Source organism: Cygnus atratus, chromosome 1 (genome assembly GCF_013377495.2).
Source record: "Cygnus atratus isolate AKBS03 ecotype Queensland, Australia chromosome 1, CAtr_DNAZoo_HiC_assembly, whole genome shotgun sequence".
NCBI lineage: Eukaryota > Metazoa > Chordata > Aves > Anseriformes > Anatidae > Cygnus > Cygnus atratus.
The window spans coordinates 74,249,514-74,275,474 of record NC_066362.1 but is presented as its reverse complement, the minus strand read 5'-3'; the positions used below and the strand labels follow the sequence as shown (position 1 = coordinate 74,275,474).

General features: G+C 40.5%; 1 protein-coding gene across 1 annotated transcript; it reads left to right on the top strand.

The window, feature by feature from the left end:
• Positions 1 to 731: 731 nt before the first annotated feature.
• On the top strand, positions 732 to 25,524 carry PARVG (parvin gamma). The gene is made up of 13 exons (XM_035550948.1): positions 732 to 936; positions 5,579 to 5,679; positions 6,179 to 6,243; positions 9,023 to 9,125; positions 10,180 to 10,320; positions 10,729 to 10,844; positions 13,036 to 13,091; positions 13,987 to 14,009; positions 15,193 to 15,254; positions 15,371 to 15,439; positions 16,536 to 16,637; positions 20,534 to 20,606; positions 21,772 to 25,524. The coding sequence occupies exons 2-13, from the start codon at positions 5,601 to 5,603 to the stop codon at positions 21,849 to 21,851; spliced, it is 969 nt and encodes a 322-aa protein (XP_035406841.1). The 5' UTR covers positions 732 to 936; positions 5,579 to 5,600; the 3' UTR covers positions 21,852 to 25,524.
• Positions 25,525 to 25,961: the final 437 nt, after the last annotated feature.

The window sequence follows — 25,961 nt, the reverse complement described above, 5'->3', positions numbered from 1 at the left end:
ATCTGTTTTCAGCCCACTTTCCTTTATCCCATTTAGCTCATGCAGAACTATCAGTTCTCATCTATGGTGTGGAGCTAAACACAGGAGTCAGTCCCTTAATAGCATTAAACCAGACCAGCTTAATTAGTGTGGCTGTCTACTGTCTCATTCTGGGATTTCATGGAGGACTGCAGAATCACTGTTTTCTTTCCGAAAGAGTTAACAACTGTAAGTGATATCTGAAGGAGATGTCCAGGGAAAGTGATGGCTGTGGGGAGCTTTCCCTCTTTAATCTGTGATAAAAAAGGGAGCGCAGAGCATCAGCACTGCCTAGCGGAGGTAACTCTTGTAACAGATGAGCATTTTGGACCCTGGTGTGGCTAACTAGCTGTCCAAGGACAAATGAGTTCATTTCCTTCTGCCTTGGTTCCCTCTGCCAGGTAGAAAGAAAAATGACGATCTGCCTTAGAAAGTGCTCCAAGGACCATGAGTTAAAGGTGTAATGTAGCATGATGATTTTATCTGCTGTTGGTTGTTCTATTATTAAATGCAAAGAAAATTTGCTCTGTGAGCCACCCCCAAGAAGCGGACTAGTAAACAGTGCAGTACTGTGGAAGAATGACAGTATCTTGCTATTATTTTTTGGCATCTCAGGAGTTGCAGGGATGCATGTTTCCTGCATTTGTATTTCTGTTTATTCCAGTCTCCAGCAGGGACCAAGCACACAGACAATGAGGTTCCGGATGCATCTCTGGTTTCATTTTTGAGTGCAGTCAGTACTGCGTGGTGCAACTTCCCTCGCGCACAGTGTGTGTGCTTCGTGCTGCCCTGCACAGGAGCTGCAGCTTCAGCATGGAGCCGAGCCTCGGGGGCAGCCTCAGCTCCTGGTAAATTGCATCCCACTTGCCGTGAGAAGATCTGCCAAGAGTTGCCGGAAAATTACTGAAGGAGAGAATAGTAAGTTTGGGAAAGGGACTCTTATGGGTGCAGTTTTGATTATTTTTTTCATCTGTAAAACTTCCTGCATCCATGTGGATTGTTCTTGCTGAGACAATGTCTCTTCTGATGCTAGTGAGCAAAAATAGCTCTTGAAAAGTCTGGTACTGAATGAGGAAGTAAAAGTAAGTTTTAAACTGGGTGGACAATGCATGTTCTCCTTTTTTCTCTTACTTTTTAATTCAGGTTTTCTGAAGGCAGAAATATTATCATTGGCATTCAGAATTGTTTTTTATTCCCTGCTTTGTCTGATCTACTTAGAAAACTGTTCCTAGGAAATGTGTTTGTGCTAATGCGGAGTAGGGCTTTTGTGTTTTTCAAACAGGAAATTCAACAGTTGAAACAACTTGGTAACGTCAGTAAGTGCCTTGCATATATTCTATGGTCAGTTTGGATGTCAGAGACTGCTGTTCACTTGTTAATGTTTTATATCATATGTAAAGGATATCTGGGAGCCGGACTGTGTGAAGGCTCAAGGAGAAGTGAATTGATCTGGCCCACTTAGAGAACTAATTGTTTTATCTGTCATTGTTGCATTGCAACATTATGCGATAGCCTAGTTCTTGGCTGAACTAAAATTCACTTGTTTGTACCTCAGCAAGTGGCACAGGAGAAAGACAACACCTGTTGACTTTAAAATGGACAAGTATGTGTACCTGTGATGTCTCAGTAAAAGACGAAGGACCAAATTAAGCCATTTCATTTGAACAATTAAATAATTAAATGATTAAATAATACTTTCATTTGAATAATTAAAGCTGAATTTTATTTTAAAATTCCATTGTGAAATGCCACTACAATCTATATTCAAGCAGTTGTCTCCTACAATGATCACTTCTCCGAGCAGTGGTAAATAATTCATGCAGGAGGCTGGAGAAAATAGAACATCAGTAACAGGCATGGACAGCAAATTTAAGTGATGATCTGCAAAGGTTAGTTGCAGCAAACATGGAGGCTTGTGGTTAAGAATCAAATCTCCCATCCCTTCCTATTTCTCATTAAGCAGCTAAATTCAGGGAGGAGTCCAAACCCTGTCATGTTCCATTTCATGCTCTTTCTGCAGCAGGTTGTCTTTTGAAAGGCTACTGCCTTGGATCAAGCCTCACAGCAATGAGTCTTGCCACATGAGGGACTGCTTGAGAACACTAATTATTAGTAATAAGTAATGAGTCTATTAAATGCTAAGGAGCTGCAGTTCTCAGGCCCTGAAATGGCTGTTGGAAATCCATGTGGATAAATGTGAGGAGGGGGAAAGTAACAATACAAGCTCTACAGGTAAACGATGGGCTCAGAGTGGAGTGTTGCTATTTAGGAATAAGATCTTGGGGATATAATGGAGACTTCCATTAAAGTGTCAGCTCAGCAGTGATCAAAACAGCAAATGACATAAGGAATTGGGAAGAAAGGAGTGCAGAATAGCGCAGTGAACATTACAGGGCACCTCCCTAAATCTGCATGGTTCTCCTTCCCAGCAGTAAAAAAAGCATGTGGTAGCTCTGGAGAGGGTTCAGAAAAGGGCATCTGGGATGACCGATGGGTCAGACTGGTTTCCCTGCAAAGGATGACTAAGACATAGGCTGTGTTTCTTCCTCAGCTTTGGAAAGAGATGACTGTTGAGGGTGTAGGGTAGTAGTACAGTAACAGTGATGCGAAGAAGGTGAATCAATGGGTCTCCTTTTCACCATGTGTAGTGGGGAGCTTCAGGGGGAGCTAGCCCAGGTTCAGAGCGAGCAGAAGGGGGTGGTTCCCCATGCCAGGTGAAGCCACACTCTTCAACTCCTTGCAGCTGAATGGTGAGAGATAAACACCTTCAAGGGCTGGCCGGGAAGTTCGTGGGAAGTAAATTTATTGGCAGCATCTACTAGGACCCCACTTCTGCTTTAGGAAGGCTGAGCTGCAGGCTGTTGAAGCTCATGAGAGTGTTTTAGGGAAGTATCTTGTGTATGCTCTGTTTTTTGTTTGTGTTTTGTTTTTGTTTTTCCCCTAAGCATCTGACTTTGGGTGCTGTAAGGGTCTGGATATAAGATATTTTTTCTCACTCAGTATGGCCATTTTAACATTCTGACCAAGTAGGGCACACGGGACTGAGGCCCTGGAGTACATTAGCTTTTGTTGTTGCAAATTCTCAATTTCAGACCCTGTCTTACAGGCTTCCAAATGTTAAAAGAGTAGCTTTCTGATGTTTGGGTTCCTTGGCCAAAAGAGACTGAGGATGTGGCAGGCAGTATGCATTATTTTGATGTGTAAATATTCAAAAAAATTGTAAGAGAGACACAAGCTAAGTATTGCAGCAAAGCTGAGTTGGTATAAGCTGTGGTTTACATGGACTTAAGGCTTATCAGTGTGACTTCCCAAGGCATAACAGATGTCAGAAACCTAATTTAAAAGTAAGTTGGACTTAAGTTTCTCTGTATTAATTACTTTTTCCCTCCCAGTTTATTCCATCTGGACAGTCTTGTCTCAGATTGTTCAGTTGCTCCTCAGGCGCTAAATGACTCAATTTCTCCTAACTATCTTACATTACCAACCATGTTTCTGGACACATCATTCAGTTTTGCAGCCACTATAGTGACAGATTCTCTTGTGACCCTTCTTCCCTAATGGTTTGCTGGGTATTTGTTTATATCGGTTTGTTTTCCAAGACTGACATGCAAAAGCATTTAATTGCCATTTTCTACCAATAGTTTTGACTTGGCAAAATCTGTGATAAAATACATGTTCATAATGCACTTTGACTGGAGCTTTTAATGAATACTGAGCCTGCGGAGTGGCACTGTGCTTTTTGGAGTATAAAGCTATCAGAGAAATGCCACTTTGGGGACCATCTCTGGGCAGTGTGAATAGCAATTGCAGAAACTCTCTTGCTCCACTGTGCTTATAGGGCTGGGTAGTCCTCATGTCTAACTGCAAGCACCTGCTTTAGCAGCTCAGACTGTCTTTTTGGTAACAGCATGAAGGAGTAGCTGAAAAATGCAAACTGGGGCAAGACCCTCATTTAAATGCTCTGGATTGCTTTTTAAAGGTGCCTGTCCATGGCTACTGACTACATAGGGAGCCTTGAGAGACACAACTCCTAATTTAGGTGTCTCAGGTAGACAGTAGGAGTCCTCTCCTGTGTGACCCTGCCACGTGAGGCATCTTGCTTTCTTTTAAAAAGGAACTAAACCTGCCTCCTCTCTCCTTCAGTGGCCCTGCAGCACTGAACCTCAGCAAGCAGAGAGTGTTTCCCTTCCACAAGGAGGTGGCACTATTGATTAGTGGCACTATTGGTTAGTCTATCCTCCTTGGAGCCCCACTTCCACCAGCAGCTGGGAACGCATCGTTCAGAGGAGTGTAAAAAGCCTTCCTGGTGCTCATATTGCTGTCTGCTCTGCTCTGGTTTTTATGGAGATTAGGACTGTCAGGAGGGATGTGACCTCTGGCCTGTGCTAGTGCAGATGCTGCCGTGATAGTCCTGGATTCAGAGACACAATCTGTCTGTAGTCCTCCCACCTCTGCAGGCTATCGTTTATACATACAGTTGCAGTATATAACTCTGCTTTCTTCTGCACTGAAGTTAACTTACCTTTGGTTTAATGATGAGCCATCCTACTTTTTTGCGTCTGTTTTTAAGAGACCACTCAGGTACTACTGTCCCTAACTTTTACACTTTGCCAAGCTGAAGCATCCTAGTTTTTTTAGTCCTGTAGGCTTGAACGAATAACCTTTACATGAACATGAAGACTACAAAAGCAAGCACTTAAAAGTGAACATTTCTTACTCTGTAAGATGCCTGTAGAGCCTGGCTTTAGCTTTTGTGCTGTGTAGGCAGCATGGCACAGCCTTATACATGGAAATTTATACATGTGGTTAAAAATTCAGACTTGTCATTGCTTGCACTGTGGTTGGATTTGAGGCTTTGAGAAAAGTAGGAGATAATCTTGCCAACCTCTTATTTGTGAACTTCTGTGTGATGGGACTTCTTTGGAGGGTTATATGGCCTCTGCCCTGCTCCCACAGCCCCATTCTCTGGCTTCTGCTGTCCTTCTGAATGACTCCTAGCCATCTTGGAAAACCTCACCCACAGTTCGGGGTTTGTTGACTGTGTATGAAGTACAAATCCTGGAGACACTACGCAACAGCTTGTGCTTCTAACATGAAGTTGGGGTTGCATACCCAGAAGTATGCCATTCTTTCTCCACAAATATGCCAGATGGTCTAGTAGGGGAAACTGTTTATATTTATAAGCTTGTCTCTAATTTAACTACCACATTCTTGATTTAATAATTCTTAAGTATTGGTCATTTTTATAACATATGTGTATTGACACCAAGAAAACTGATAGCTTTTTCTTTTCGATTGAAATAGGATTTTACTAAACTAATTCAAATGAAACAGTTGGAATTAAGGCAAGTTTTAGTACTAAAGGGCTTTTTTCCCCCTATAGTCTGATTATTAGCAGAAAAAATGAAGGTATTTTCAGATTGTTTTTAGAAGTAATCCATAGGTCATAAAAATAGTAACTAAAAAAAACAACCCTTCAGTTTGTTTTCTTCCTAGCACCCACTTTGATCTTTTCATGTATTCTTTACTCCTGTTTCCTTTCCCCTTTATCTTTTAACAGTTTACCAGGAGTGAAAAATACAATGGATCCAGACATCTTAAATGTGTTTACACAGCCTGCTGCCCTTAATCAGTTCCTTGTTGAGAATGTCATCACTCCAGGTACATACTTTGTGAGCCAGGACAGAAAAAGGTCCAAGGAATGACCTGAATTGCTAAGCAGAAAACTTGCAGTACAAATGAATTGTTTATTTTTCAGCAGCATTCCCATGGCTTTATCAGCAACAAATAAACTCTGTGTGTGTGGTTAATTTAGCATCTGACTCTCTCAAGGCAGATCATTAAGAAGTGACACAACTTCTAGCTGATCCTTTAACTGAGATTTAAATTTTATACATGCCCAAGTTTTTTTTCTTTGTTTCCAGAATTGTCCCTGTAGATTTTATTGATTTGAATTATATTTAAACTTAATTTCTGACAGCAGTCATAATAGTCTGGTAAGCCATTTTCTTCCTCACAGAGAATCAGTTAAAATAAAAAATGACAGTTTCTACATATGTCAGTTAGTGATACTGGATAATGTAAAACCAACAGCAGATTTTATAGAAAACTTGAGTCATGTCTGATAATTGTAATGGATCTTGTTTGCTTCCTTTCATAGGAGAGAAGAAGAAACTTATAAAACCCACTGCAAGCAACAATCCCAAATTGGAGGAGTTAAAACTGGTACTGTTTCTTTTGCTATAGCATTTAACCCTCACTTCGGGTTGCTATCATCTGCTGCATGGCTGCTCAGCCATGTAAATTACCTGGCTCCTTGGCCCTGGTCCCACCCTCTCTGAGGACGTGGACATGTCCTGGTGCTGGCACTTGATCTGTGCACGAGGGAGCCAGGGCTTTTGCCAAGTGCAACGCCAAGATTTTGAGTGCTGATATTGCACCAGAGTGGTCGCTGCTGTGTGTGAAATGGAGGGTAGGTTTAAAATCTGAGTTCCTTGCATAATCTCTCTTGTAACCTGGGACATATGGATGCATTGCACCAGAAGTACCTGGTTGTGACTTTGCTGTATCAGTAGCGCAATGGCAACAGGAATCCAACTGGGACAACTGGCTGTAATTGAAAGCACATCCACGTCAACACTTGCTGTGACTAATGGGAGATGTTTGAATACATGCAGGTTGGCTCTCCCGATCCCATGAAAAAAGGCTGTGGGATTGCTGTGCTGATTGGCAGCAGTCTTCTCTCTTGTCTTCTGCCTCCTGTCTGCTGGCTGCCAGTGACCGCCAGCTTGGGGCAAGCTGTGGTGCAGCCTGAAGGGGATAAGACAGAGCAGAGAAAGAAGGGATGAGGGTATGCAAGTCACCACTGGAATTCAGGAGTAAAGCCTTCAAGCAGTTGTGCAGTTCATTGTCTGCTTGAGGTAGCTGTGAAGGATGAATCCTATTTCACAGGAAAGTGCTTTATTTCCAAGCAATTTTGAAAATTCCCCCTGTGCATTCAATCACTGTGTTTTTCTAATGCCATAGCCCAGGGGAAGGCTAGCATACTGAAATTTCCTGGAAGAAAAGTGGCATGTCTCTTTTGAGACCGGCACTTCTTGCTTTATGGAGATACTGAAAATGTTATGAATATTGCAAAAACAAGCTTAAGCTTTGTGCTGATGTGTGTGTTATATGGCATTCATAAATCCATAAATATGTATGCTTCTATATTATGTTTTCTTAAACCTTCATGCATATTTGATCAAAAAGATTTAATTTTTGTGTCAGGCTTTCACAATGTTTTTATATGAAAGAGAAAATCTGAAAGGTAGTGCTGCAAAATGCAATTATGTTGTCTACAGAGACACTGAATTTGTTCTTTTCAGACTGCCAAAAATGAAGAGATTTCCTCACTATATGAAGATTTCTGTGAGCTTCAGTGCTTAATCCATTTCCTCTCAGAGACTCCTGAAAGAGTGTTTTTCCTTGTCTAACTTCCTCTCTGTAGAAGATGGGGAGGTAGAAATTGGGACCCAAAGGAGGGAATCCTCTGGGTGCCCACCAGTGCCACTGCTAGCCTTCTTGATCTGAAGAGTTTGTGGCTCCTTCAGAGAAGAGGTTGGAGTGGGGGGGACATGGAGTTACCTTCAAGGGAAGAAAAAGGGAAGCAAAGGAACTCACTTGGGAAAATAACTATTTTGCATTGCATTTTTATTTTGAAGGGCTTTTGGGAACTAGGAAATGTGAAATGGCTCGCTGTAGTGACTATAAATATTGACCAGCATGTAAAAGAGAATATGGTTACATTTAGAAGCCAGTAGCAAATGTCTTTAAATATTCCTTTTCTGATTTACTCATTTTTAGACACAACTCTGCTCTACAGCTGAGTAGAGCCCCAATAAATGGGCTGGAAAGAATTGTCTGAGCTGTAGGCTATGGCCATGGCTGTGAAGAGCTGAGGTAGCCAACAAGGAATCTCAGACATCCATGTTTAGCAGTACTTTCTGCTTTTCTGACTTCCACCTGCCTGTACTGTGACACTTGGGGTGCAGGTTTATCCCTTGCACATCTACAGCATCACCAGATCTTAACCTGCAAGCTGAGGAGCACAGCTTTCTGCTTTAGAAGATGGTGTATACTTCTTAGTTGAGGAAGTATGCTACACATGCTCACATGCTTTGTCAGCTCCTCGGTTCAGGGAAGTGCCTGAGCTAGGCCTTTTTTTTTTTTTTTTTCCTCAAGCAGTTTCAAGCATCTCAGAGATTTATATTTTATTTTTACAAACCATTTCTTATATTTTTGTTACTGTTGGCTAACTTACAGGGATTTGCTATGAATTGTCTTCTGCTTACAGCAAGTAAGGAGGGTGTTGTCAGTACAACAAACTCCAAATATTCGTTTGCAGTGATAACAATATCAATAGGAGCAATATCCGTCCCTTTGAAAGAGGTTCTTATTAACAGCTGGCTGGTGCTGCTGCTTTTCAGTTCTGCTTCAGCAAATCCTCTTCCTTTTATATTAGCATGTGTGGGTAAAGAAGGTACTTGGAGAAATACTGAGAAGCTCTTCTGGTCTCCTGCTTGCAGGAAACAACTCACAGAATGAGTGAAGCCTCTTTTCCTACAAACTTTTTTCTGTGTGAATTCTCTCATGTCTAATATAGGCAGAGGGTGGAAAGTCTACTCTGTGAAAAGCCTTTTCCCTAATAGAATTGGGAATAGGGTCTGCTTCTCTATCTGTGTATCTATTTCTACAAAATTCGTAGGAATATAACTTGAGGTGTATACCACGCTTAAAAATTTGCCTCAAATTGGCCAACGAGCCTGGTGTTATTAGGGAGAACTAACTGCCACTTAACTTTCCTTTTCTTTATAAAAGAATCAAGAAGCACAAAGGAAGTAGAGGTTGAAGGCAAAATGAGATGTGATAAGGGATGAAAGAAAGAGGTGAAACACAGCATAGCACTGAGGACTTGTCCAAACAACAAGAGTCTAATTCTCAGCTGCTTTGTTTTCCTCCACAGTTATTGATTGACTGGATTAACACAACTCTGAAACAGGAGCACATAGTAGTTAAAAGTCTGGAAGAAGATCTGTACGATGGGCTGGTACTTCATCATCTCTTGGGTAAGCTGCCTCTTTGACTTGAGCTTCCAAATAAATCTTGGAGGAACTTTTTGAAGAAAGAATAAACATCCTCTTGAATGGAGAAAGCTATGAACAAGTTGTGATAATGGTAATTCTGAACAAATGCCTGATGATCCACTATTGTTTTATACAATTATTTTTCTTCTCAGAAAGTCTTTTTGGCTGCTAGTTAACATAATAAAAAAGTTAACTTGGAAGTGTGAAATTAGAGTCCTTTTGAAGAGAGGGAGGAGTTCATAAGCCGAGAGTACAAAGGTGACTTGTGATGCTACCAGAAACATTGGATGGGATCATGGGATCAGCACTACAATTTATATGTTTTCCAGCTTGGAAAAAAAAAAGAAAAAAGAAAAAAAAAAGAAGGAAAGAAGGAAAAGGTTCCAGGTTTAATACACTGAGCTGGAACTGGTGAAAATCTAAGAGGCTCTGTCTGTATACTACAATGTGCTTTTATATGTGCTTTTTGTATGTGCCCTTTTGGGATGGCCTTTTGAACCATTTCTGTTTCTCCATCTCTCCTGTTTCTGCTTTATTTTTCTTTCTCCTTTCACTCTCTTTGGGAATGCCTTTCAAGTCATATTTCCTTTTTCCCAAGGCTGAAGAGAGCAGTGTGAATTGGATTGGCTTATTTTCATAGTTTTCTTGCCTGAGCTGGGATTTCTTCAATATATGTGAGTTGGTATGGCCTTTGTGCAGTATCCCCAGGAAAGATTCACTCGTCAGATTCCTGTAGCTTCCACTAGGAAAAGGAGCAATGTGGAGTGTGATGTGTGGATGGGGGATGCTGCTGTAAGGAATGGGCTGAGTACTTCCCCGTGAGTAGAGCTTCACTGATTTTACTGAGGCTTTCAGAGAGTTCAGGAGTTTAACAAGGCATATGCCTGTGGGTCATGGGTCTGTGCCATGGAAGCTATTAAATGGTATTGGGATTTAAAACAAGACTTTGTGTGCTTTATTATGACTTTATATATATATTTTTTTTCTCTGTGGTGGTGTTAAATGCTTCCTTATTCATATGGGCTCTCTGTCAAAGAAAAACTAGGATCTCTCAAGCTGGATGTTGACAAGATCGCATTAACAGAAAAAAAACAGCGGCAGAAACTCTCTGTGATTCTGGAAGCTATGGATAAGTGTTTGCAACTGGATGAAAGTCAGCTGAAATGGAGTGTGGAATGTAGGTTCCGAAGTGAAATGGGACAAAATTATTCATCCTAGGGCTTCCCTGGCTATAAGACTGCTGTGAGGCAAAGGGGTGCCAGAGCAGTAATTAAATGATCTGTTTGCAATTACTATTTGAATCACAAGTGAGACAGGAATATCTGATGCTGACTGGGTGCAGCTCCATCCTCTGAGATTGTGGCTTAACAGCCCTCAACATCCTTGTGTATGTCTCACAGAAAGGACTTTTAATTTGTGTTATTGCTGAATCATCATATGATATAAACCCCAACTTAATGTCCTGCCTGTGCTATAGCCCTTGATGACTCTGGGATGCTCTGCACAGGGATATTACTTATTTTTTTATGATGAGGTTTAATTGTTTTGCACACTAACTGTTGTTTCTTTTCTTTACATGGAATAGCTATCTTAACAAAGGACTTACTGAGCACCCTGCATCTTCTGGTCACAATAGCAAAGCACTTCCAACCCAGTCTGGCTATTCCTCCAAATGTTCAAGTGGAAACAATCATCATTGAGGTAATTATAGTTTTAATATTTGTCACTGAAGATCCTAGAGACCATTCACAAGACTTAGTTTGCTTAGAATTAGGGAGAAATGTGTGTGCAGCTGTAAAAGAGAGACTTTTATTTTCTGTGAACTATGCCTTTTAATTTAACGACAAGACCATCATTTTGTGCTCAGTTCAGATGCTGTAACTTTAAAAGGATGGAAACACTATGCCATTTATTTCTCCTTGATCCAAAAATGGACAGTTCAAACTGAAAACAGCTGTTGATCTCTGTAAAGGAAAAAAAAAAAAAGAGGAGGAAATTTTGCTGGTTTTATCTCTAAGTGTTTTAAAATAGAAGCCTGCACTCTTTGATCATGACATTGGTTTAATGCTGAGGATTTATTTCTGTAGTGGAAGGGAGTCTTTACTGTCCATTAGGGTCACATTTTTATGTTTTTCTCTACAAGCTGAGATCTACATGCTTTCTTCCTCTATTGTGTTTCTTAAAGGCAGCTCTGGGACTTCAAGAGAACATCAGATAGACCACAATTTGGGATACAATTGCAAAAATTAGCACAGCTGTGTCACAGTTTTAACAGTACGGTTGCAATTCAGTCATGTTGGAAGCCCTGCACACTGTATGGCATTACCTAACACTTTGCCTCTTTGGAGGATCATAATTGGAACTGGGACCATGTATGTACTTAAGCTGTGTATTTCACTTCAGGAGGTTTCAAAGTGTCCAGCAGGGACAGCCTCTTCTGGGACCCCATCCCAGCCTACCACTTAGGCACAAATAGACCCTCTAATTTCTAATTGGAGTCTAATTGCTTGCTGCTGTGCCACAGTCAGATGCTCCTGTCATGTGGATCCATCCCATCAGTGAAAAGTCAGACTCTTTGTAAAAGAGCCCTCCCTCTAGTGCCCTGTGTGGCTGCAAGTGCCTCAGCTGTGCAGAAATCAGGAGGGATTATCTATGAAACCGCAGCATCGGCAATGGATATTAACCCTGAGAGATAAACAGAGAGAGAGAGAGAGAAGAGTAGCTACAGAGATGATGGGGTTATGGTTATGAGCTGGTTCTTCATAGGAGAAATTAATGCACCCAATGGAACAGTAATTGTTAGGTGAAAAGTGAGGAAAGCCCATGAGGCATAGGCTTGGAAGAGGGGATTGAGAGTGTCTTAGGGCAGGAAGGGAAAATTGTTGAGGAAGGTGATATATACAGAGGGAAAAAGGTACAAGGTCATAAACACATTGTGCCCAAAGAAAGGCAATGAAGCTGGTGAAGGATATAGAAAACAAGTCTTATGAGGAGTGGCTGAGGGAGCTGGGGTTGTTTAGTTTGCAGAAAAGAAGGCTCGGGGAGACCTTATTCTACTTTACAATTACCTTAAAGGAGGTTGTAGCAAGGGGGAGATCGGGCTCTTCTCTCAAGCACCAAGTGATAAGATGAGGGGAAATGGTCTCAAGTTGCACCATGGGTGGTTTAAGTTGGATATTAGGAGAAATTTCTTTACTGAAGGGGTTGTGTGGCACTGGAATAGGGAAATGGTTGAGTCACCATCCCTGGAGGTCTTCAAGAAATGCTTAGATGTAGAACTTAGTAGCATAGTTTAGTGGTGGACTTTAGTACTAGGTTAAGGGTTGCGCTAGACGATCTTGGAGGTCTTTTCCAACCTGAATGCTACTATGATTCTGTAAACAAAGGCCCAAAGTACCTCCAGAAATAGTGAGAATCACCATCTTAAATCTAAGCAACCCACCTAACCTAAGTCGTCAGCTAGAGGATTTGTTGATGGGTGGCAGGATATGGAGCAAGGTCGTCACAAGACAGAGGTGAGCATCTCTGGTGCTGTAAAACTGAACACTTAATGCAGGGAGACTCGCAAAATAAATCAGTGCCTGCCCTGAACAGCTTATTACATTCGTCAAGGCTCCAAGTGAACACATCAGTCTCTGAACTTCACCAGCTGAGGGGCCTCATGCTTTTCCTTTGGCTTCCTCTGCTGGGGAAACAGGTCATTTCTGGTTGAGGAGGGAAGAGAGCAGAAGGGAGCAGCAACCTCTGAAAGTGCCTATACTAATTGTACTGGACTTCTTAAATAAATGCTCTCTGGTAATCATTTGACAGCAAACAGTTTGTGAAAGTGTGTTTAATGCTTTCAGATTTTTTTGTGTAACTAAACCAAAAATACTTATTTTTTGTTTAACAGAACACCTCCGAAGGATTAAGGATGACAAGTGCAGTGGAATATATCACAGGAAGCAAGTAAGAAGGAATATATCTGGTTTGTACACTGTCAATCAGAAAGGAAATACTGTGGGTATTTTCTCCCTTTAGAAAAAATAGCTGGGATCACGATGATGACAAAAATCATGAAACCAGACATGCATATATGTATGTGAACTTTCTGGTTTCTTTCCTTTTTTTTTCTTTTTTTTTTTTTCTCTTCAGATTGGGTATTAGGTTATAATACCCTCCTCTTCTACTCTTTATTTAAACTTCTGTAAGAGAATGTATATAAGTATTTCTGAGGTTGTTATTGCCATGGACTATAGTAACATATAGTAATACACATCTAGTACTGTAAATTTTTATGTCCCCAAATAAACAGGAAATTTTATAAAGCCACAATTGTTTAAATCTACTATTAATTCATTGCTATTGTGTCCATAATTCAAGATAAATGAGTCAGTTTTTTCCTTATTTTACTGTTGAAGAAATAAGGTTTGAGCTTGCTGAGTTTGTGAGGTGCTGTGATTATTAAAGGAGTTGAGTAGTAGGATACTGTTTATACACTGAGAAAATATGGAGATCATTCTAAGAACTAGAAACAGATTTTTCTACTATCATCTTTTATACGTTAGAACATCTTCAAATTCTAATATCATGAGCAGCTTATTGAAAGAGGTTATTACAGATTGTGCTTATAAAATAAATGTTTATTAGGTCAGTTAAAAACTCATACGCTTCCAGGTGCCTACACAGATATCTAGTGTGTTTAAAAATGTCCGTTGGAAAGCTACTCTAACATAAAGTTAATGGCACTTTGCACTGTATCTCCTGTTTTACAAGATGCCTGATGGTCCAGATAAGCTTTCTTTATGAATAAGATTAATTCTGCTGAATGCTTTTTCTAATTCTTTTTTTATTGCACGTCTAGAGAGAATTTAGAAGAGCAGTCAAGTAAGTATTGGCATTGCCAAATTCAGTGTTGCTCTATTATGCTCTATTATGTCTGAGATTCTGATCCATTTTCACCTCATGAAAAAATCAGTGTGTTCCCACTACATTTAGTGAAGATTCATGGATTTCTCCTAGCACTTTTTTCCAAATGTCTCCTGTTAAGGTCTGTTGAGATCAGCACAACAGTTTGGAAATGGGGTGGTTGCTTTGCCCATGGGTTGCAGGCAAAATATGGATGGGTTGTGAGACAGGGAATGATACAGTGGGTTGATGATCCAGCAGAGAAGCCCCGAGTAAGGGACAAATTATGCCTTGAATTAAAAGAAATAATCAGTGTGCACTGATCACATTCTCTCTGTTGGAACTACTTATGAGCACAGTGCCATGAGGATTGTGCTTCTCATTGCCTGTAAAGAGTTCCAATGTCCTTTCCTTTCTGCAGCCTGCAGATGAGATTCTGGAATCTGCTGGTGGGAGGCAGCTCAGTAGAAAAAGCAGCCTCCACAGAGATTTTACCCTTAGGGCTTTTGAGGGGCATGAAACACCTGAGGTGAAAAATGTCCACGTGTGCAAAGCATGTAGGAGGTATGGGCACTGCTTAAGCTTCTGTGTGAGGCTTTTGGTTTGTATTCCATGAGCTGCTCCTCCTTTCTGGAAAGGAGCACATTTCATTCCCAGTGAATCAGTGCAACTGTTTAATTCTCTGCTGTGCCCTTTATGTTAACATTTTAATCTTTGCAGAGGTGCAAAATGTATCATTTAATATGTATTTATCACTTCTTCTGCTAAGTGGCCTCTAGAGTGGGCTGAAATAGTGAAAAAAAAAACATAATTAGGTATTTCTTCCAGTAGGCTGATTCTGCTGGAAAGAGAAATCTGAAATTCACTCTTCAGAATGCTGTCTCTATTTTTAAAGCAGCTTGCTTAACAAAGAGCAAAGTCCCAGAGCATGGCTCCAGAAGAGGGCTCTCTAGTTGGCGAGACTGTTGCAGACTGCAGACTGTGGCTCAGAGCTGCGATGGATCCACCTGTTTCTTAACAGCGCTCCTGCAGCAACACCCTAACAGGGAGGGAGGGCAAACCCAATGAAGCTCCTTCACAGCAGGGGCTTCTCTGTTTCTGGCTTTTAGGAGGAATCTTCCAGTTGTTCCAAATAATACCAATTAATGTTGTTTTGATACAGCGGATGATGCCTTTGATGAATTATTTAGCCGTGCTCCAGATAGACTGGATGATGTAAAAAAGGTAATTTATTTATTCTTTAATGGACATTAAAATCTGTAGGGTAAAACATAATTCATAACTTCACTGAATAAAATTCTCCTTCCTTTCCCTCTCTCCTTCCCTTATTTTTTCTTTAGGTATTTTTGCAATTCGTCAACCAGCATGTTGGAAAATTAGGATTAAATGTGAAAGACATGGAATCTCAGGTAGCCTGCTCTGAGCTGTATGTCAACATGTTTTGTCATTCGAGTGTTTCCTGTTACCATTATGTTTCCTCCTTTTTGTTGTAGCAATTTTAAACTTGGTGACATCACAATTATATCTAGCTTTGGGTTAGCATGTCAGGCTTCAGTCTCTGAAGTTTCTGAAGCTAGTAAGTAGTGGTAAAATATAACGTTGTATTGAATACTGCATGGTCCTTATAATGCTACAGGGAGTAATTTTCAGAGTCCTGCTTTTCAGAGTACATTTTTCAGAGAACTCCTGAATACTCTTTCTGTCAGGATGGAAATGAGGCTTGTTCTGACAATTACACTGAAAGCCAGGTTGGTTGCTGGTGTTTAGTGATCCTTAATGCTGGATTTGCTTTAGGGTAGGAAGGCCTGATTTTCACTAAATTTCAAAACCCCATCCTCTGAACATCAAGCTTCTTTAAAGTCCATGAAGTTGCAGAAGTGCTCATTGGGCACCTGAGGATCACCTTCCCAGGTCCCATAAACACACCTACGCTGTCTTTGGGGAGCGAGCAAACGTGAACTCGGGGACATCCCCGGTGGCATTTTCTTTCTCTGCTTCTGCAGACACGTGCACTGTAATGGCAGAAGAAATCAGCCATCAAGTCCTGCTTTACTTCAGTCGCTCAGCCCCTGGATGCAGTGTCAGTCCCTGTGATTTACACTGCATAGACGAGGAGTGGAGCCATGCTCCATTGCTCTTCTGGGTTTTTCTGGTGGGCAGCTGTGAGGAAGGAAGTTCTGAGAGGGTTTTGTCATAAATCTCAGCCCCTAGGCATAAGTGTAGTCATGTGTTTGCTGCTTGTGGTCGTCTGAAGTCTTTTCACATCTGGAACAATTTGTTTTAATAGCTGTCCTTTTGCAAGGTCGTATTTTTACTAATATGAGCTTAGCAGCGTTACGTAAGTACATATGAAGCTCACCGTCTAAGAGGTCAAGGAAGCTGAGTCATTGGACCGTCTGGTTGCCAGAGTACCATTGCAATTCCTTTATCACTAGAATGGCATTTATCTGAGGAATTTACTAAAAGCCCACATAATAAATAATATTCACATTGCTCCTCTTCTAGTTTGCAGATGGAGTTATCTTACTTCTGTTAATTGGACAACTGGAGGGTTACTTTCTGAATTTAAGGGATTTCTTCCTGACTCCAGCCAGCACCACAGAGATGGTAAGTTGTTATTTAATCACTTAGAGCTTGAAGCTTCAAACATCTTGTGTATTTATTGCTTCCATATGCCAGTGAAGAGCCCTATGTCTTACTGTTACTCCTGCTGCATATAAAGTCATATGCGTGCATGGTGTTTGCTGGTAGTTCTTTGGGACAATCCAAAAGCAGGCACTAGGTGCTGTTGAAGTACTTTGGGACAGGTTGTTTTCTCCTTCAAAAACTAATTATTGTCTCATGTGAGGCAAACTATTGTTACTTGCATTTATTTAGGTAGATACATGCTTCTGAAGCCTTCCAGTGAAAATCAGAGGCTCTCTGTGGCAGGGAACTGATGTGCTATCCTCCTACAAGTCTGTCCTACAACTGACATCTTTAACCAGATGACATATTGTGCAAAACAGAACTGGATCCATATAGCTTTCCTTACACCATCCTAAAAATATACCTTAATTGAGACATGACCAGAACATTTTGAAAGTCCCCTCTGTGCTTCAGAAGCTCTTGAGACTCTTTTCCTCCCCCAAGGCTGGGAGCTGTAATCTACCCAGCCAGCTTTGCCTGGCTCCATTCTCAGCCTCCAACAGGCATATTTTATCAGTGCTTCCAAAGAAAAAAGGGGATCAACCAGAAGGTAGTGGATGCTGGGATGCTGCTGTGAAAGCCTCATCCACAGATCCATGATATTGAAATATTTTGGGATATTTGAGATCTTTTCAAGTTGTCTGTTGTGTGGCTAGGATCACAGAAGAGACAAAAACTCAGTTGCTGACCATGTTGGATCACTGGCACTTCTAGGAAGCTGACCAATGATAACCATTAGTTGATGGTTTTGTATGCCTGCACACCATAAAATCAGTGAAAACTGCGGAACTTTTTTCCCATGAGTCACTGGATAGCTCAGAAAAATATCAGACCCTGGCTGGTTTTTCTGGATTGTGTGAATTTAGATCTCTGAAGGTGAAATGTGTCAAATCCTTTCTGTTTGAGAGCTGGCTGAGATGGGAATCTCTCCTCTGATGTGATTTGCATTTGGGGTTTCCCACACAAATGAATCTTTCTCTTGATTCCCAGTCTAACCACAGTTAATCACCCTGGGCACTATTTATCTGTGATGAAAATTCTCAAGGGTCCCTTACTAAATAATAAATACTTCTATGGGGCTTTTTATTAAAACATTTAAAAGCACAACTGTCTGAGACCTAGGTTCAGATTTTGTCAAAAAGTCATTGCTGTAAGCTGATGACTGTTAAAGGTATTAGGAAAATTTAGATTTTATATCTAAGATGATTCAGAACAGGAAAACATATTTCAAAGGGTTGAGTCAAATAAAATCAAAGCACTTACTTGCATTTGTTTTCCTTCCCTTTCTCTTCTTCTGCCCTGTTTTCAAAATTGCGTGCTCTGGTTCATTGAATTAGAAGTAAACTTTTAACGTTTCTAGTAATTTCATTCAGAGGATGTCGATTATTGTTTTTTCATTTAATATTTTGCAGGTAATCTTTTTGTTTTTGGATTAGCCCTATTCAGGCCTCACAGATCTCTTTCAAGAAATGAGATGTCCTGAAATGTTAGGTACAAACCAGAGCTCAGACCTTCTAGTTCTTACATTGTTGCATGTGCTGTTCACTGGCCCCAGAGAAGGGGATACAATGGGATTGTGTACTGGCGCGATACAATACTACACATTCTAGCAATGTTACTTTAAAGTATTGGACTTGCAGTTGAACATTTTGCCCAAGTGATATTTACCATTTATTTCTTCTCTGTTTGTTCAAAACAAAAAAAAGGCAGGATGACAATATAGCTAAAAATATTGAACTACCATGGTTCAACTGTCATTTGTACATAAAATGTCTTTCAATTCCCATTTGGCATCTTCCTCCCTGTCAATTTTGATGTTAAGTGGTACAGTAAAGTGTGAAAATATAACCTTTGCTAAGATTTAAAATATATCATTTGTGTTATAAAAATGGTGACAACCACGCACGCCATTGAGATCAGTGCAGTGCATCAACTTTCACTCAAGCTGGAAGCTTGAAGCTCGAAGCTGATACGTACACCTTGTGAATCACAAGGAGAGGGAACTGGGATTAAAGCAATGGTACTGAAGAGGAAAACAAAAACAAAAAATGAAAAGGGCAAGGAGGACATTAGAGGGACTGGAGAGCTGAGGAAAGAAGGAGCCAAAATCCTGGAGGTGACTGGCCTGCAGGTGCAAGAAGTCCATGTTGTGAGTGGGTAGATTTGGTGCAAGTTTTCTGGGTGTTCGTTACAAACAATGAAAATTATAAGAAATTGCAAATAAGATCTAGACCTATATTCTCATGTTGATAGAAAAGCATGTGTCCTGAGACAAAGGATATAATCATGAAATATGTCAGGCTGGAACCAGGGGTGAACATTGGTAAGGAGATGAAACCTGGGAGGGCCCCTATGTTTATTAAAACTGCGGACTTGGTTTATTTTGTCAAAAGAGTCCTGGAGTTGAAGTACCCCGAACGTCCCAGTCTCTGTCAGATTGTAAATCCTAGAGAATTTGCCAGCTATTTTGAGTCTGGAAATGCAGCTGGATGGAACAGCTTATTTTTCTAGGTTGCCTTTCTTAGGTAGTTATCAGTATTTCTGATAGTTATCAGTATTTCTGTCTGAAGGTTTATTTTGAAATCTGCATGTTGTCTTTCCTTGTAAATCTCATATGCTTACAAGGGGAAAAATGTGACCTTTTTACCTGTGCCGATTAAATAAGAAAACATTTTATTTATTCATTCTGATCAGAAAATTGTTTAGATGTGTATGAGCCTAAGCTCTCCTGTGTGCTGACTATGAAAGGAAGAAAACAAGCTTGAGTTCAAACTGTCAGTCTCAGTTACTTGTATATCACAGAACCTGGTAAAACAGAAATCTGTTACTTCACTTCAGAGCACACAGTTTTTTCTTGGCTTATGCACGTGGGACCCCAGTGCTTGTTGTCAGAAGATAATAGGGAACAGCATGGCAGCATTTTATGATGTACCTCCTGAAGGATAAATTGCTTAGTAGCTTAAGGAATTTATGAAGAAACAATTTGAAGTTCTTACACGTACTTCATTAGAGCAAGGGAGCCTGCTAATTACCATCCAAATAAACAGCTGCCCTTAAGCTAGTAAGAAGCTAGTAAATGGGATATTATATCATTTTAAAATATCATTCATAATTACTGTATATGCCTTTGGTGCTCCTTTTATGTGGGGACGTGAAAGAAAAACAAGAGAGAAAAAATAATCAGGAAAAGAACCCCAACCTTTATTCATAGAGGTATGCTTGATTTCTCTTGAGTAATATTAAGGATATCATCACTACTGTTATCATGCATATACATCTTCATACATTAAAGCAGAAACTTCTACCTCATAAATGTAGCTGATCAGAAGATTTCTAATCTTTGTAATTCTTAATGAAATATAGACATCTTTTTACTTCATTTATATATAAATATATATATAGTTCCAAATGCAGTAAGCATATGGACTTTTTTTTTATTATTAATTTTTAAAAATAAGTAGAAATAAATTCCATGCATCTATTAGATCCAGTTATGAATCTAGCCTCTTTTCCCCATGGAAACATCAATTAGCACAAGGCTTTCACATGCAAGGTCTATTTTTAAATAAATGGATTGTTCTTCCCACCTCATGGGATACGTTTTGTTGGAGATGGATTTTACATCTGATTTTATGTGATAATTGATAGAAATCCTGAAGAGCACCTCCATCAAAACTAAAGAAGTGAGTACGCATTTATGAATCAGTATCTTACTCCAGCTATTAGAGAAATAGCTTTCAAAAACATCCTGGGCACTGTGCTGCTAGATGGAAAGTACTTTCTGTTATATTGATCTCTCCCTTTCTCATCCACAGCTTCACAACGTTAACCTTGCATTGGATTTGCTGACAGATGGAGGTCTTCTAAATTTTTCTGTGAACTCTGAAGGTGAGTCATGACACACAGACTTGTCTGGAATAGAATTGCTAACATCCTGGCTTGCAAAAGTTAGAGTAATTGAAGAAAGTAGGTTCTGCAGTGTGGCACTCATGCATTTTATTATATGACTGCCCAATAGTTCCTCATTCAGAATGAATAATAATAAAGCTGAAAATTGTTTTTGAACAATTTTTATTCCTATGCTAAAAATGTTGCATTGCTATAACTTCAGTAACTTTACACTAAACTTAAACCATTTAATAAGTCAGTAGTTTTTACAGATTTAGAACAGTGACAGTTCTTAGTGAAAGTGCAGCAGCTGAGCTGGAGGGAAAGCCGTTTTCCTATCTCAAAAAAAGTTTTAGTGATTTAAAAACAAACTTGTTTCATATGGGAAGACACATTTCAGAAGATGTCCTGAGAATCAGAAAGACTGACTGCTCTACCTAAAGCTAGAATAGCTGGTAGGTCATGGGGAAAATCCTCAGCTAGTGATTGAATTTAATATGATTTAGAGGTACTTATTACAGCTACTCTATTTACTGTTAAAGGATCTCATCTGCTGGTGTTTCATTGTTAGTGTTTCTTCTGGTGATTTACAACAATGTAAGAAGAACAGTAAGCTCTCTAAAGCAGTTATCGTCTTCCTTTGTAATTATTAAACACAAGAGCAGGTTGCCTAGCTAGAACATGGAAGCTGAAAACTAAAAAAAAAAAAAAAAAAAAAAAAAACCTACAGCAGCAAAACATGATAGAAACATTACAAGCAAAATATAGTGTAAGGTAATTCCCGACACGAGTCATGCCACAGAAGAATCATAAAAAAAAAAAGGTGTAAAGTTCTATTAAATTATCTACTCTGTCCTCTTGTTCTGAGCTAGGTAAGAATTATTTCTCACTATGCATTATTTATCCTGTCTTCCAGCAAGATAGTGCAGCAAAAGGTCCCTTTTCCTTATGTTCATTTAATACATAAATAAATTGCTAACTCTGTGGTTCCTGTTTTGCTTTTTGTTGCAATTAGACTGTCTACGTTCATGTTATAACTAGGCAAATGTGGAAGATTCTTGGGCAGTTGCAGCCTCCTCCTCTTCCAGGGATTGCTAACACTTCCCATCTGTTTTTGTTTTGTTTTGGTTTGGTTTTGTTTTGTTTGTTTCTTGTGCATCCACAGATATTGTGAAAGGAGATATGAAGTCTACAATGAGGATTCTGTATTGCTTGTATTCCAAATACAAGACTAAAGAAACATGAAGAGCAAGACCAAGAATTTGAATGCTCTGTTTGCCGCTGTGCATGCACTTGTGTTTGACATTTGCTGTATTAATATTGTATATTCAAATATGTGTTTCTGCAAGGTTTCACACACCCTGAATAACTGGAAGTTAGTGCATGTTCAGGGCCAGTGAATTGTGTAGTTCTGTGTCTGTAGCTCTTTATCTCTCTCTCTTGTTCGTTCGAGACTCCATAATGCTGCAAAGTGTAACACATGCTTGTAAAAGATTCTGGATTCTTTGCTTCTGGAAATGAATATGGAAGATGTTATTACACCCACCCTGTGTTTCTGCTTCTGGTTTGCTCTGGAAACAGGAGAAGGGGAAAACCAACCATGGCATCTCCAGGAAGATTACAGATACTATGAAAGTTCAGGTTCAAAAACTTATTTACACAAGTGGCCAGCTGTTCTCAGACAGGAGACTGTGGATTGGACACCAGATGAATAGGTAGCCAAAATGAAATCGGAACTTACCTTTAATGACATAATTGAAGTCTTTGATAAAAGTTTCATTACTTGCTCACTCGAACCTGGAAAAGGGACCTAGGATCACATGCCGATGTGAGACTGTAGTAACAGAAGGGTCACCTGCACAGCTATGGAAAGATGCCCTGATTTTCTTGCTAAGCTAAGGCCAAACTGGCCAGCTTCAGGCTGTTGCAGCCCTAGTGTAACATGCAGCTAGCGAAAACGTTGATGTCAAGCATGTTAAGGAGAGACTGACATGACTGCATTTCCCTCCAGATAGAGGTGGACAGATCCTGGCTTGGCTTACTCTGCAGCTGGTAGAAGAGGGAAGCATTGATGGAAGTAACAAAGCTCAGTTTCTGCCACTTCTGACAGCATAGTCATGATGCGGGGGCTCTCAAACTCTTGTGGGACTTTCTTAGCTGCATTTGTCCAGCAAACATCCTGATGCAACCCAGCAGGCCCCCCTGGATGCAGCTAGCTAACCACAGTTCATGTCAATTGTCACCCTTGCTCTTTCTCTGAGGTTTTTAAACCTGAACTCCTTCAAAAACTTCATCTGCTCCCTTGACCTTAAAATTATGTCATGTTTGTGTTACATAAAGCTTGGGATGTGATTAAAAAACAAAAAGTTTTGATATTATTCTGGCTTCCATCTAAACTGATTTAATTTCCTGCAGTCAGTGGCTCTGACACTTGGCCTCTGATCTGATCCTCCATCTGTGTATTAACAGGACACCAAACACGCTGAGCGCAAGTGGTGACATTAACAGATGAGAATTTGTTGTCTAATTCTTGATCACCCAGCCAAAGAAAGATCCTTAGATAGCAATGATGATGTCTTCAAGTCCTGCCTTTGAAAATCGTAATAATGCACAGCTGTTAAAGGAAAGCATTCTGCAGACTGCTATGAGCATAATCCCTTTTGCACCGATAAATACATTGTTATATTTTTACAGAGGAAAAAACCAAATGTGTGGTGCAAATGAACTGCAAGATCAAATTGCTTCCCTAACACAAGTTAGTTGTATGTGACATTTTGAAAGACTTAAATCAGAAATACTTGTTCTTTCATGTGCAAGTCTCCATAGGTATCTTGCTTTATTCCTTAATGGGCTCAAACAGTTTACCGGGAGACTTTAAAGTTTGTTCTGGCTTCACAGATCCCCGCTGCCATTGCTGTAATATCGTAAGCAGGTTGTGCAATACGTCATTATTGAGCAGGTAAAATTGGGCTGTCTCTGGTGGAGGGTAGGGGTGAGGAGCAGGAGAGCAATTGGCAGAGATATGGTAGCAGTGCAGCCTTTTCCACCAAGTCTGTTAACCTGAATTTCATAACTGTTGCTTGTGACCGGAAGTCATTTCCAGTGTGTGGCTTTTTTTATAGCCTCTGGACTATGCCTTGGGTAAAGGTGGCATGGGGGGGAGGATTAGCTGGTGCTGCCTGGTTGGGAGGTTATCACATCAAGGAAACGTTGATTTTTCTCTGCGTGCTCTGAGTTTTTGTGGCCCACTCCTCTGGTGTAAGTAAATCTGGTGTTTGCACTTCTGCAGATTCTTGTCAGGGGAACCAAATCTGGTTCTTGATATTTAATAAAAGAAAGGGTTGTATTCCCTTCCCAACATCATTTTGTCTAACCCTGTTATAAACAAGTAATTCTTTAGAAAACAGCTGGTTGAATAAAAAATACAGCAAGACCAAATAAGAATGTTTTAATCTGTTTTTCTATTCTATGAGCCAATTTATAACATGCTTGATGTCTCTGAACACTTTGATAAAGAGCCTGTGTTTGATTCCTAAATCATGCTACAGAATTTTACTAATCCATTGTATAGGCACCCACTCCATAAACCAGTGCAGAATATACAAGCACATTACATTTGAGATACAGTCACAGATTTGGCATGGTTTGAATAGTAAATATAAACTAACAGAGCTAAAAAGAATATTCCAACAGTATGAAACTGGGGAAAATGGAAATACATATTATTGTTCTCAGATGTTACTTTTGCCTTACATCAAGATACCGTGTTTCCCTTTCCTGTTTGAAGTGTAAGTTAATGAAAAGCAAAGCTGCTTACTGTTTAAGCTTGCAAATTAACTATATTTTGAATAAACTAAGCTTTGAGCAAGCTTTTTCATTAACATATAATTAAGTTTGCAATATTCATGTTTAAATGCTAGACAGTAAACCATTTCTGATGGAAAAGCATGGTGGACTATTAAGGTGTTGAGGTTTTCATTTATTGTGTCTGTAGCTAGGTAAGCAAGTTTACCTGCAGTGACTGTTCATTTTTCCAGTGGGGTCATTGACTGACTGTGTCAAAGTTTTTCTGAGAAAGAAAATACAGTCTGTTTCTCTCTTAAATGGCCAGTATGTTGTCCAGGAATTTTGGAGCCAGAGAAAAGCCCCACAGCAGCTTCTGTTGTTGTCCTTTTCTCAGATGGAAGTGACTTGTGGCTGGGTAGCAAGGTCATGACTTGGAAGAGATCTGAAGTGTTTCTGACTCCTGCTTAATTTCATTTTTCTGTTGTCCTGTATTTCCAAAACACTCTGCCTTTTAAATATGAAGGTGTCTTTGCAGAGGTGAGGTGGCAAAGGTCTGTGGAAAGAAGAGCAGGTGCAGGGGGCAGAGTTACCATGATGACTTTAAGGGAAGTGGAAGATGCACAACAGCTTTAATTACGGGGTCAGTGTAAGGAATGGTCTAGCAATTCCTGTCACTAAGGGATTTGAAGGGTTAACATTGAGGCCCAAGTCTAGGTGATAAGAGAACAAAGGGGTTTTTAGAGAAAACTGCTGACTACTGCACGGGATGTTGCGAGAGTTTCTGAAATCCGGCCCAGAGGCTACCAAATAACAAGAAAGGGGGAGCTGAAGGACGACTGAAGGACAAAAGTCTGGGAGGAAATCCACCAGCCTTCAGCCCGAGCGACCCCCGAGAGACCACCAGAGACTGATACACAGGCGTCCCTGGGAGGGTTTCAGATTCTGGAAACCAATTATAATAACCCTGCCTCTTATAGAAGTAGTAATGAATATGTATTAGCCTAGGAGCATAAAAACCAGCCGCCGTACGTAACAGGCATGCATCCTGCTGGAGCAGAGACTCCCGGCACACCCAACGCTGTTTGCTTGCCTCTATTCGTTTAATAAATTGTAAACTTTGATTGTAATCCTATTTGGGACTCAGTCATTTATAACAGTCAGGTACTGGTGGCAGACCCGGGAAAGCAAACTGGAGACTGCAAACTGGGCTCGTGTGGCGTAATAACCACATGTACACCAGAGTAAGTTTAAGGATCGATAATTTCAACTACAACTTTATTGAGGACGGGCTCCCTTCTTATACCATTAGCTCTACAAGCGGTACTTTCCCACTAACTATTCATTGGTTAACAACTTCGCCCAGCAAGAGCAAACATTTAGCAACTTCCATGTCTGGCGGGGCCCATGGCAACGGCGGGGCTGGCGATGGAGAGCGCCGGGGGCCAGGGCACGGCCGGCGGCGGGTGAGGGAGTGGGGTTGGCGGGGCGTGGCCATGCTGAGGCAGCGCCACCGGGAGCGAAACCGGAGGGGCCGTAGCAGGGGCGGCCTCGCAGCCGTTCCCTGGGCCG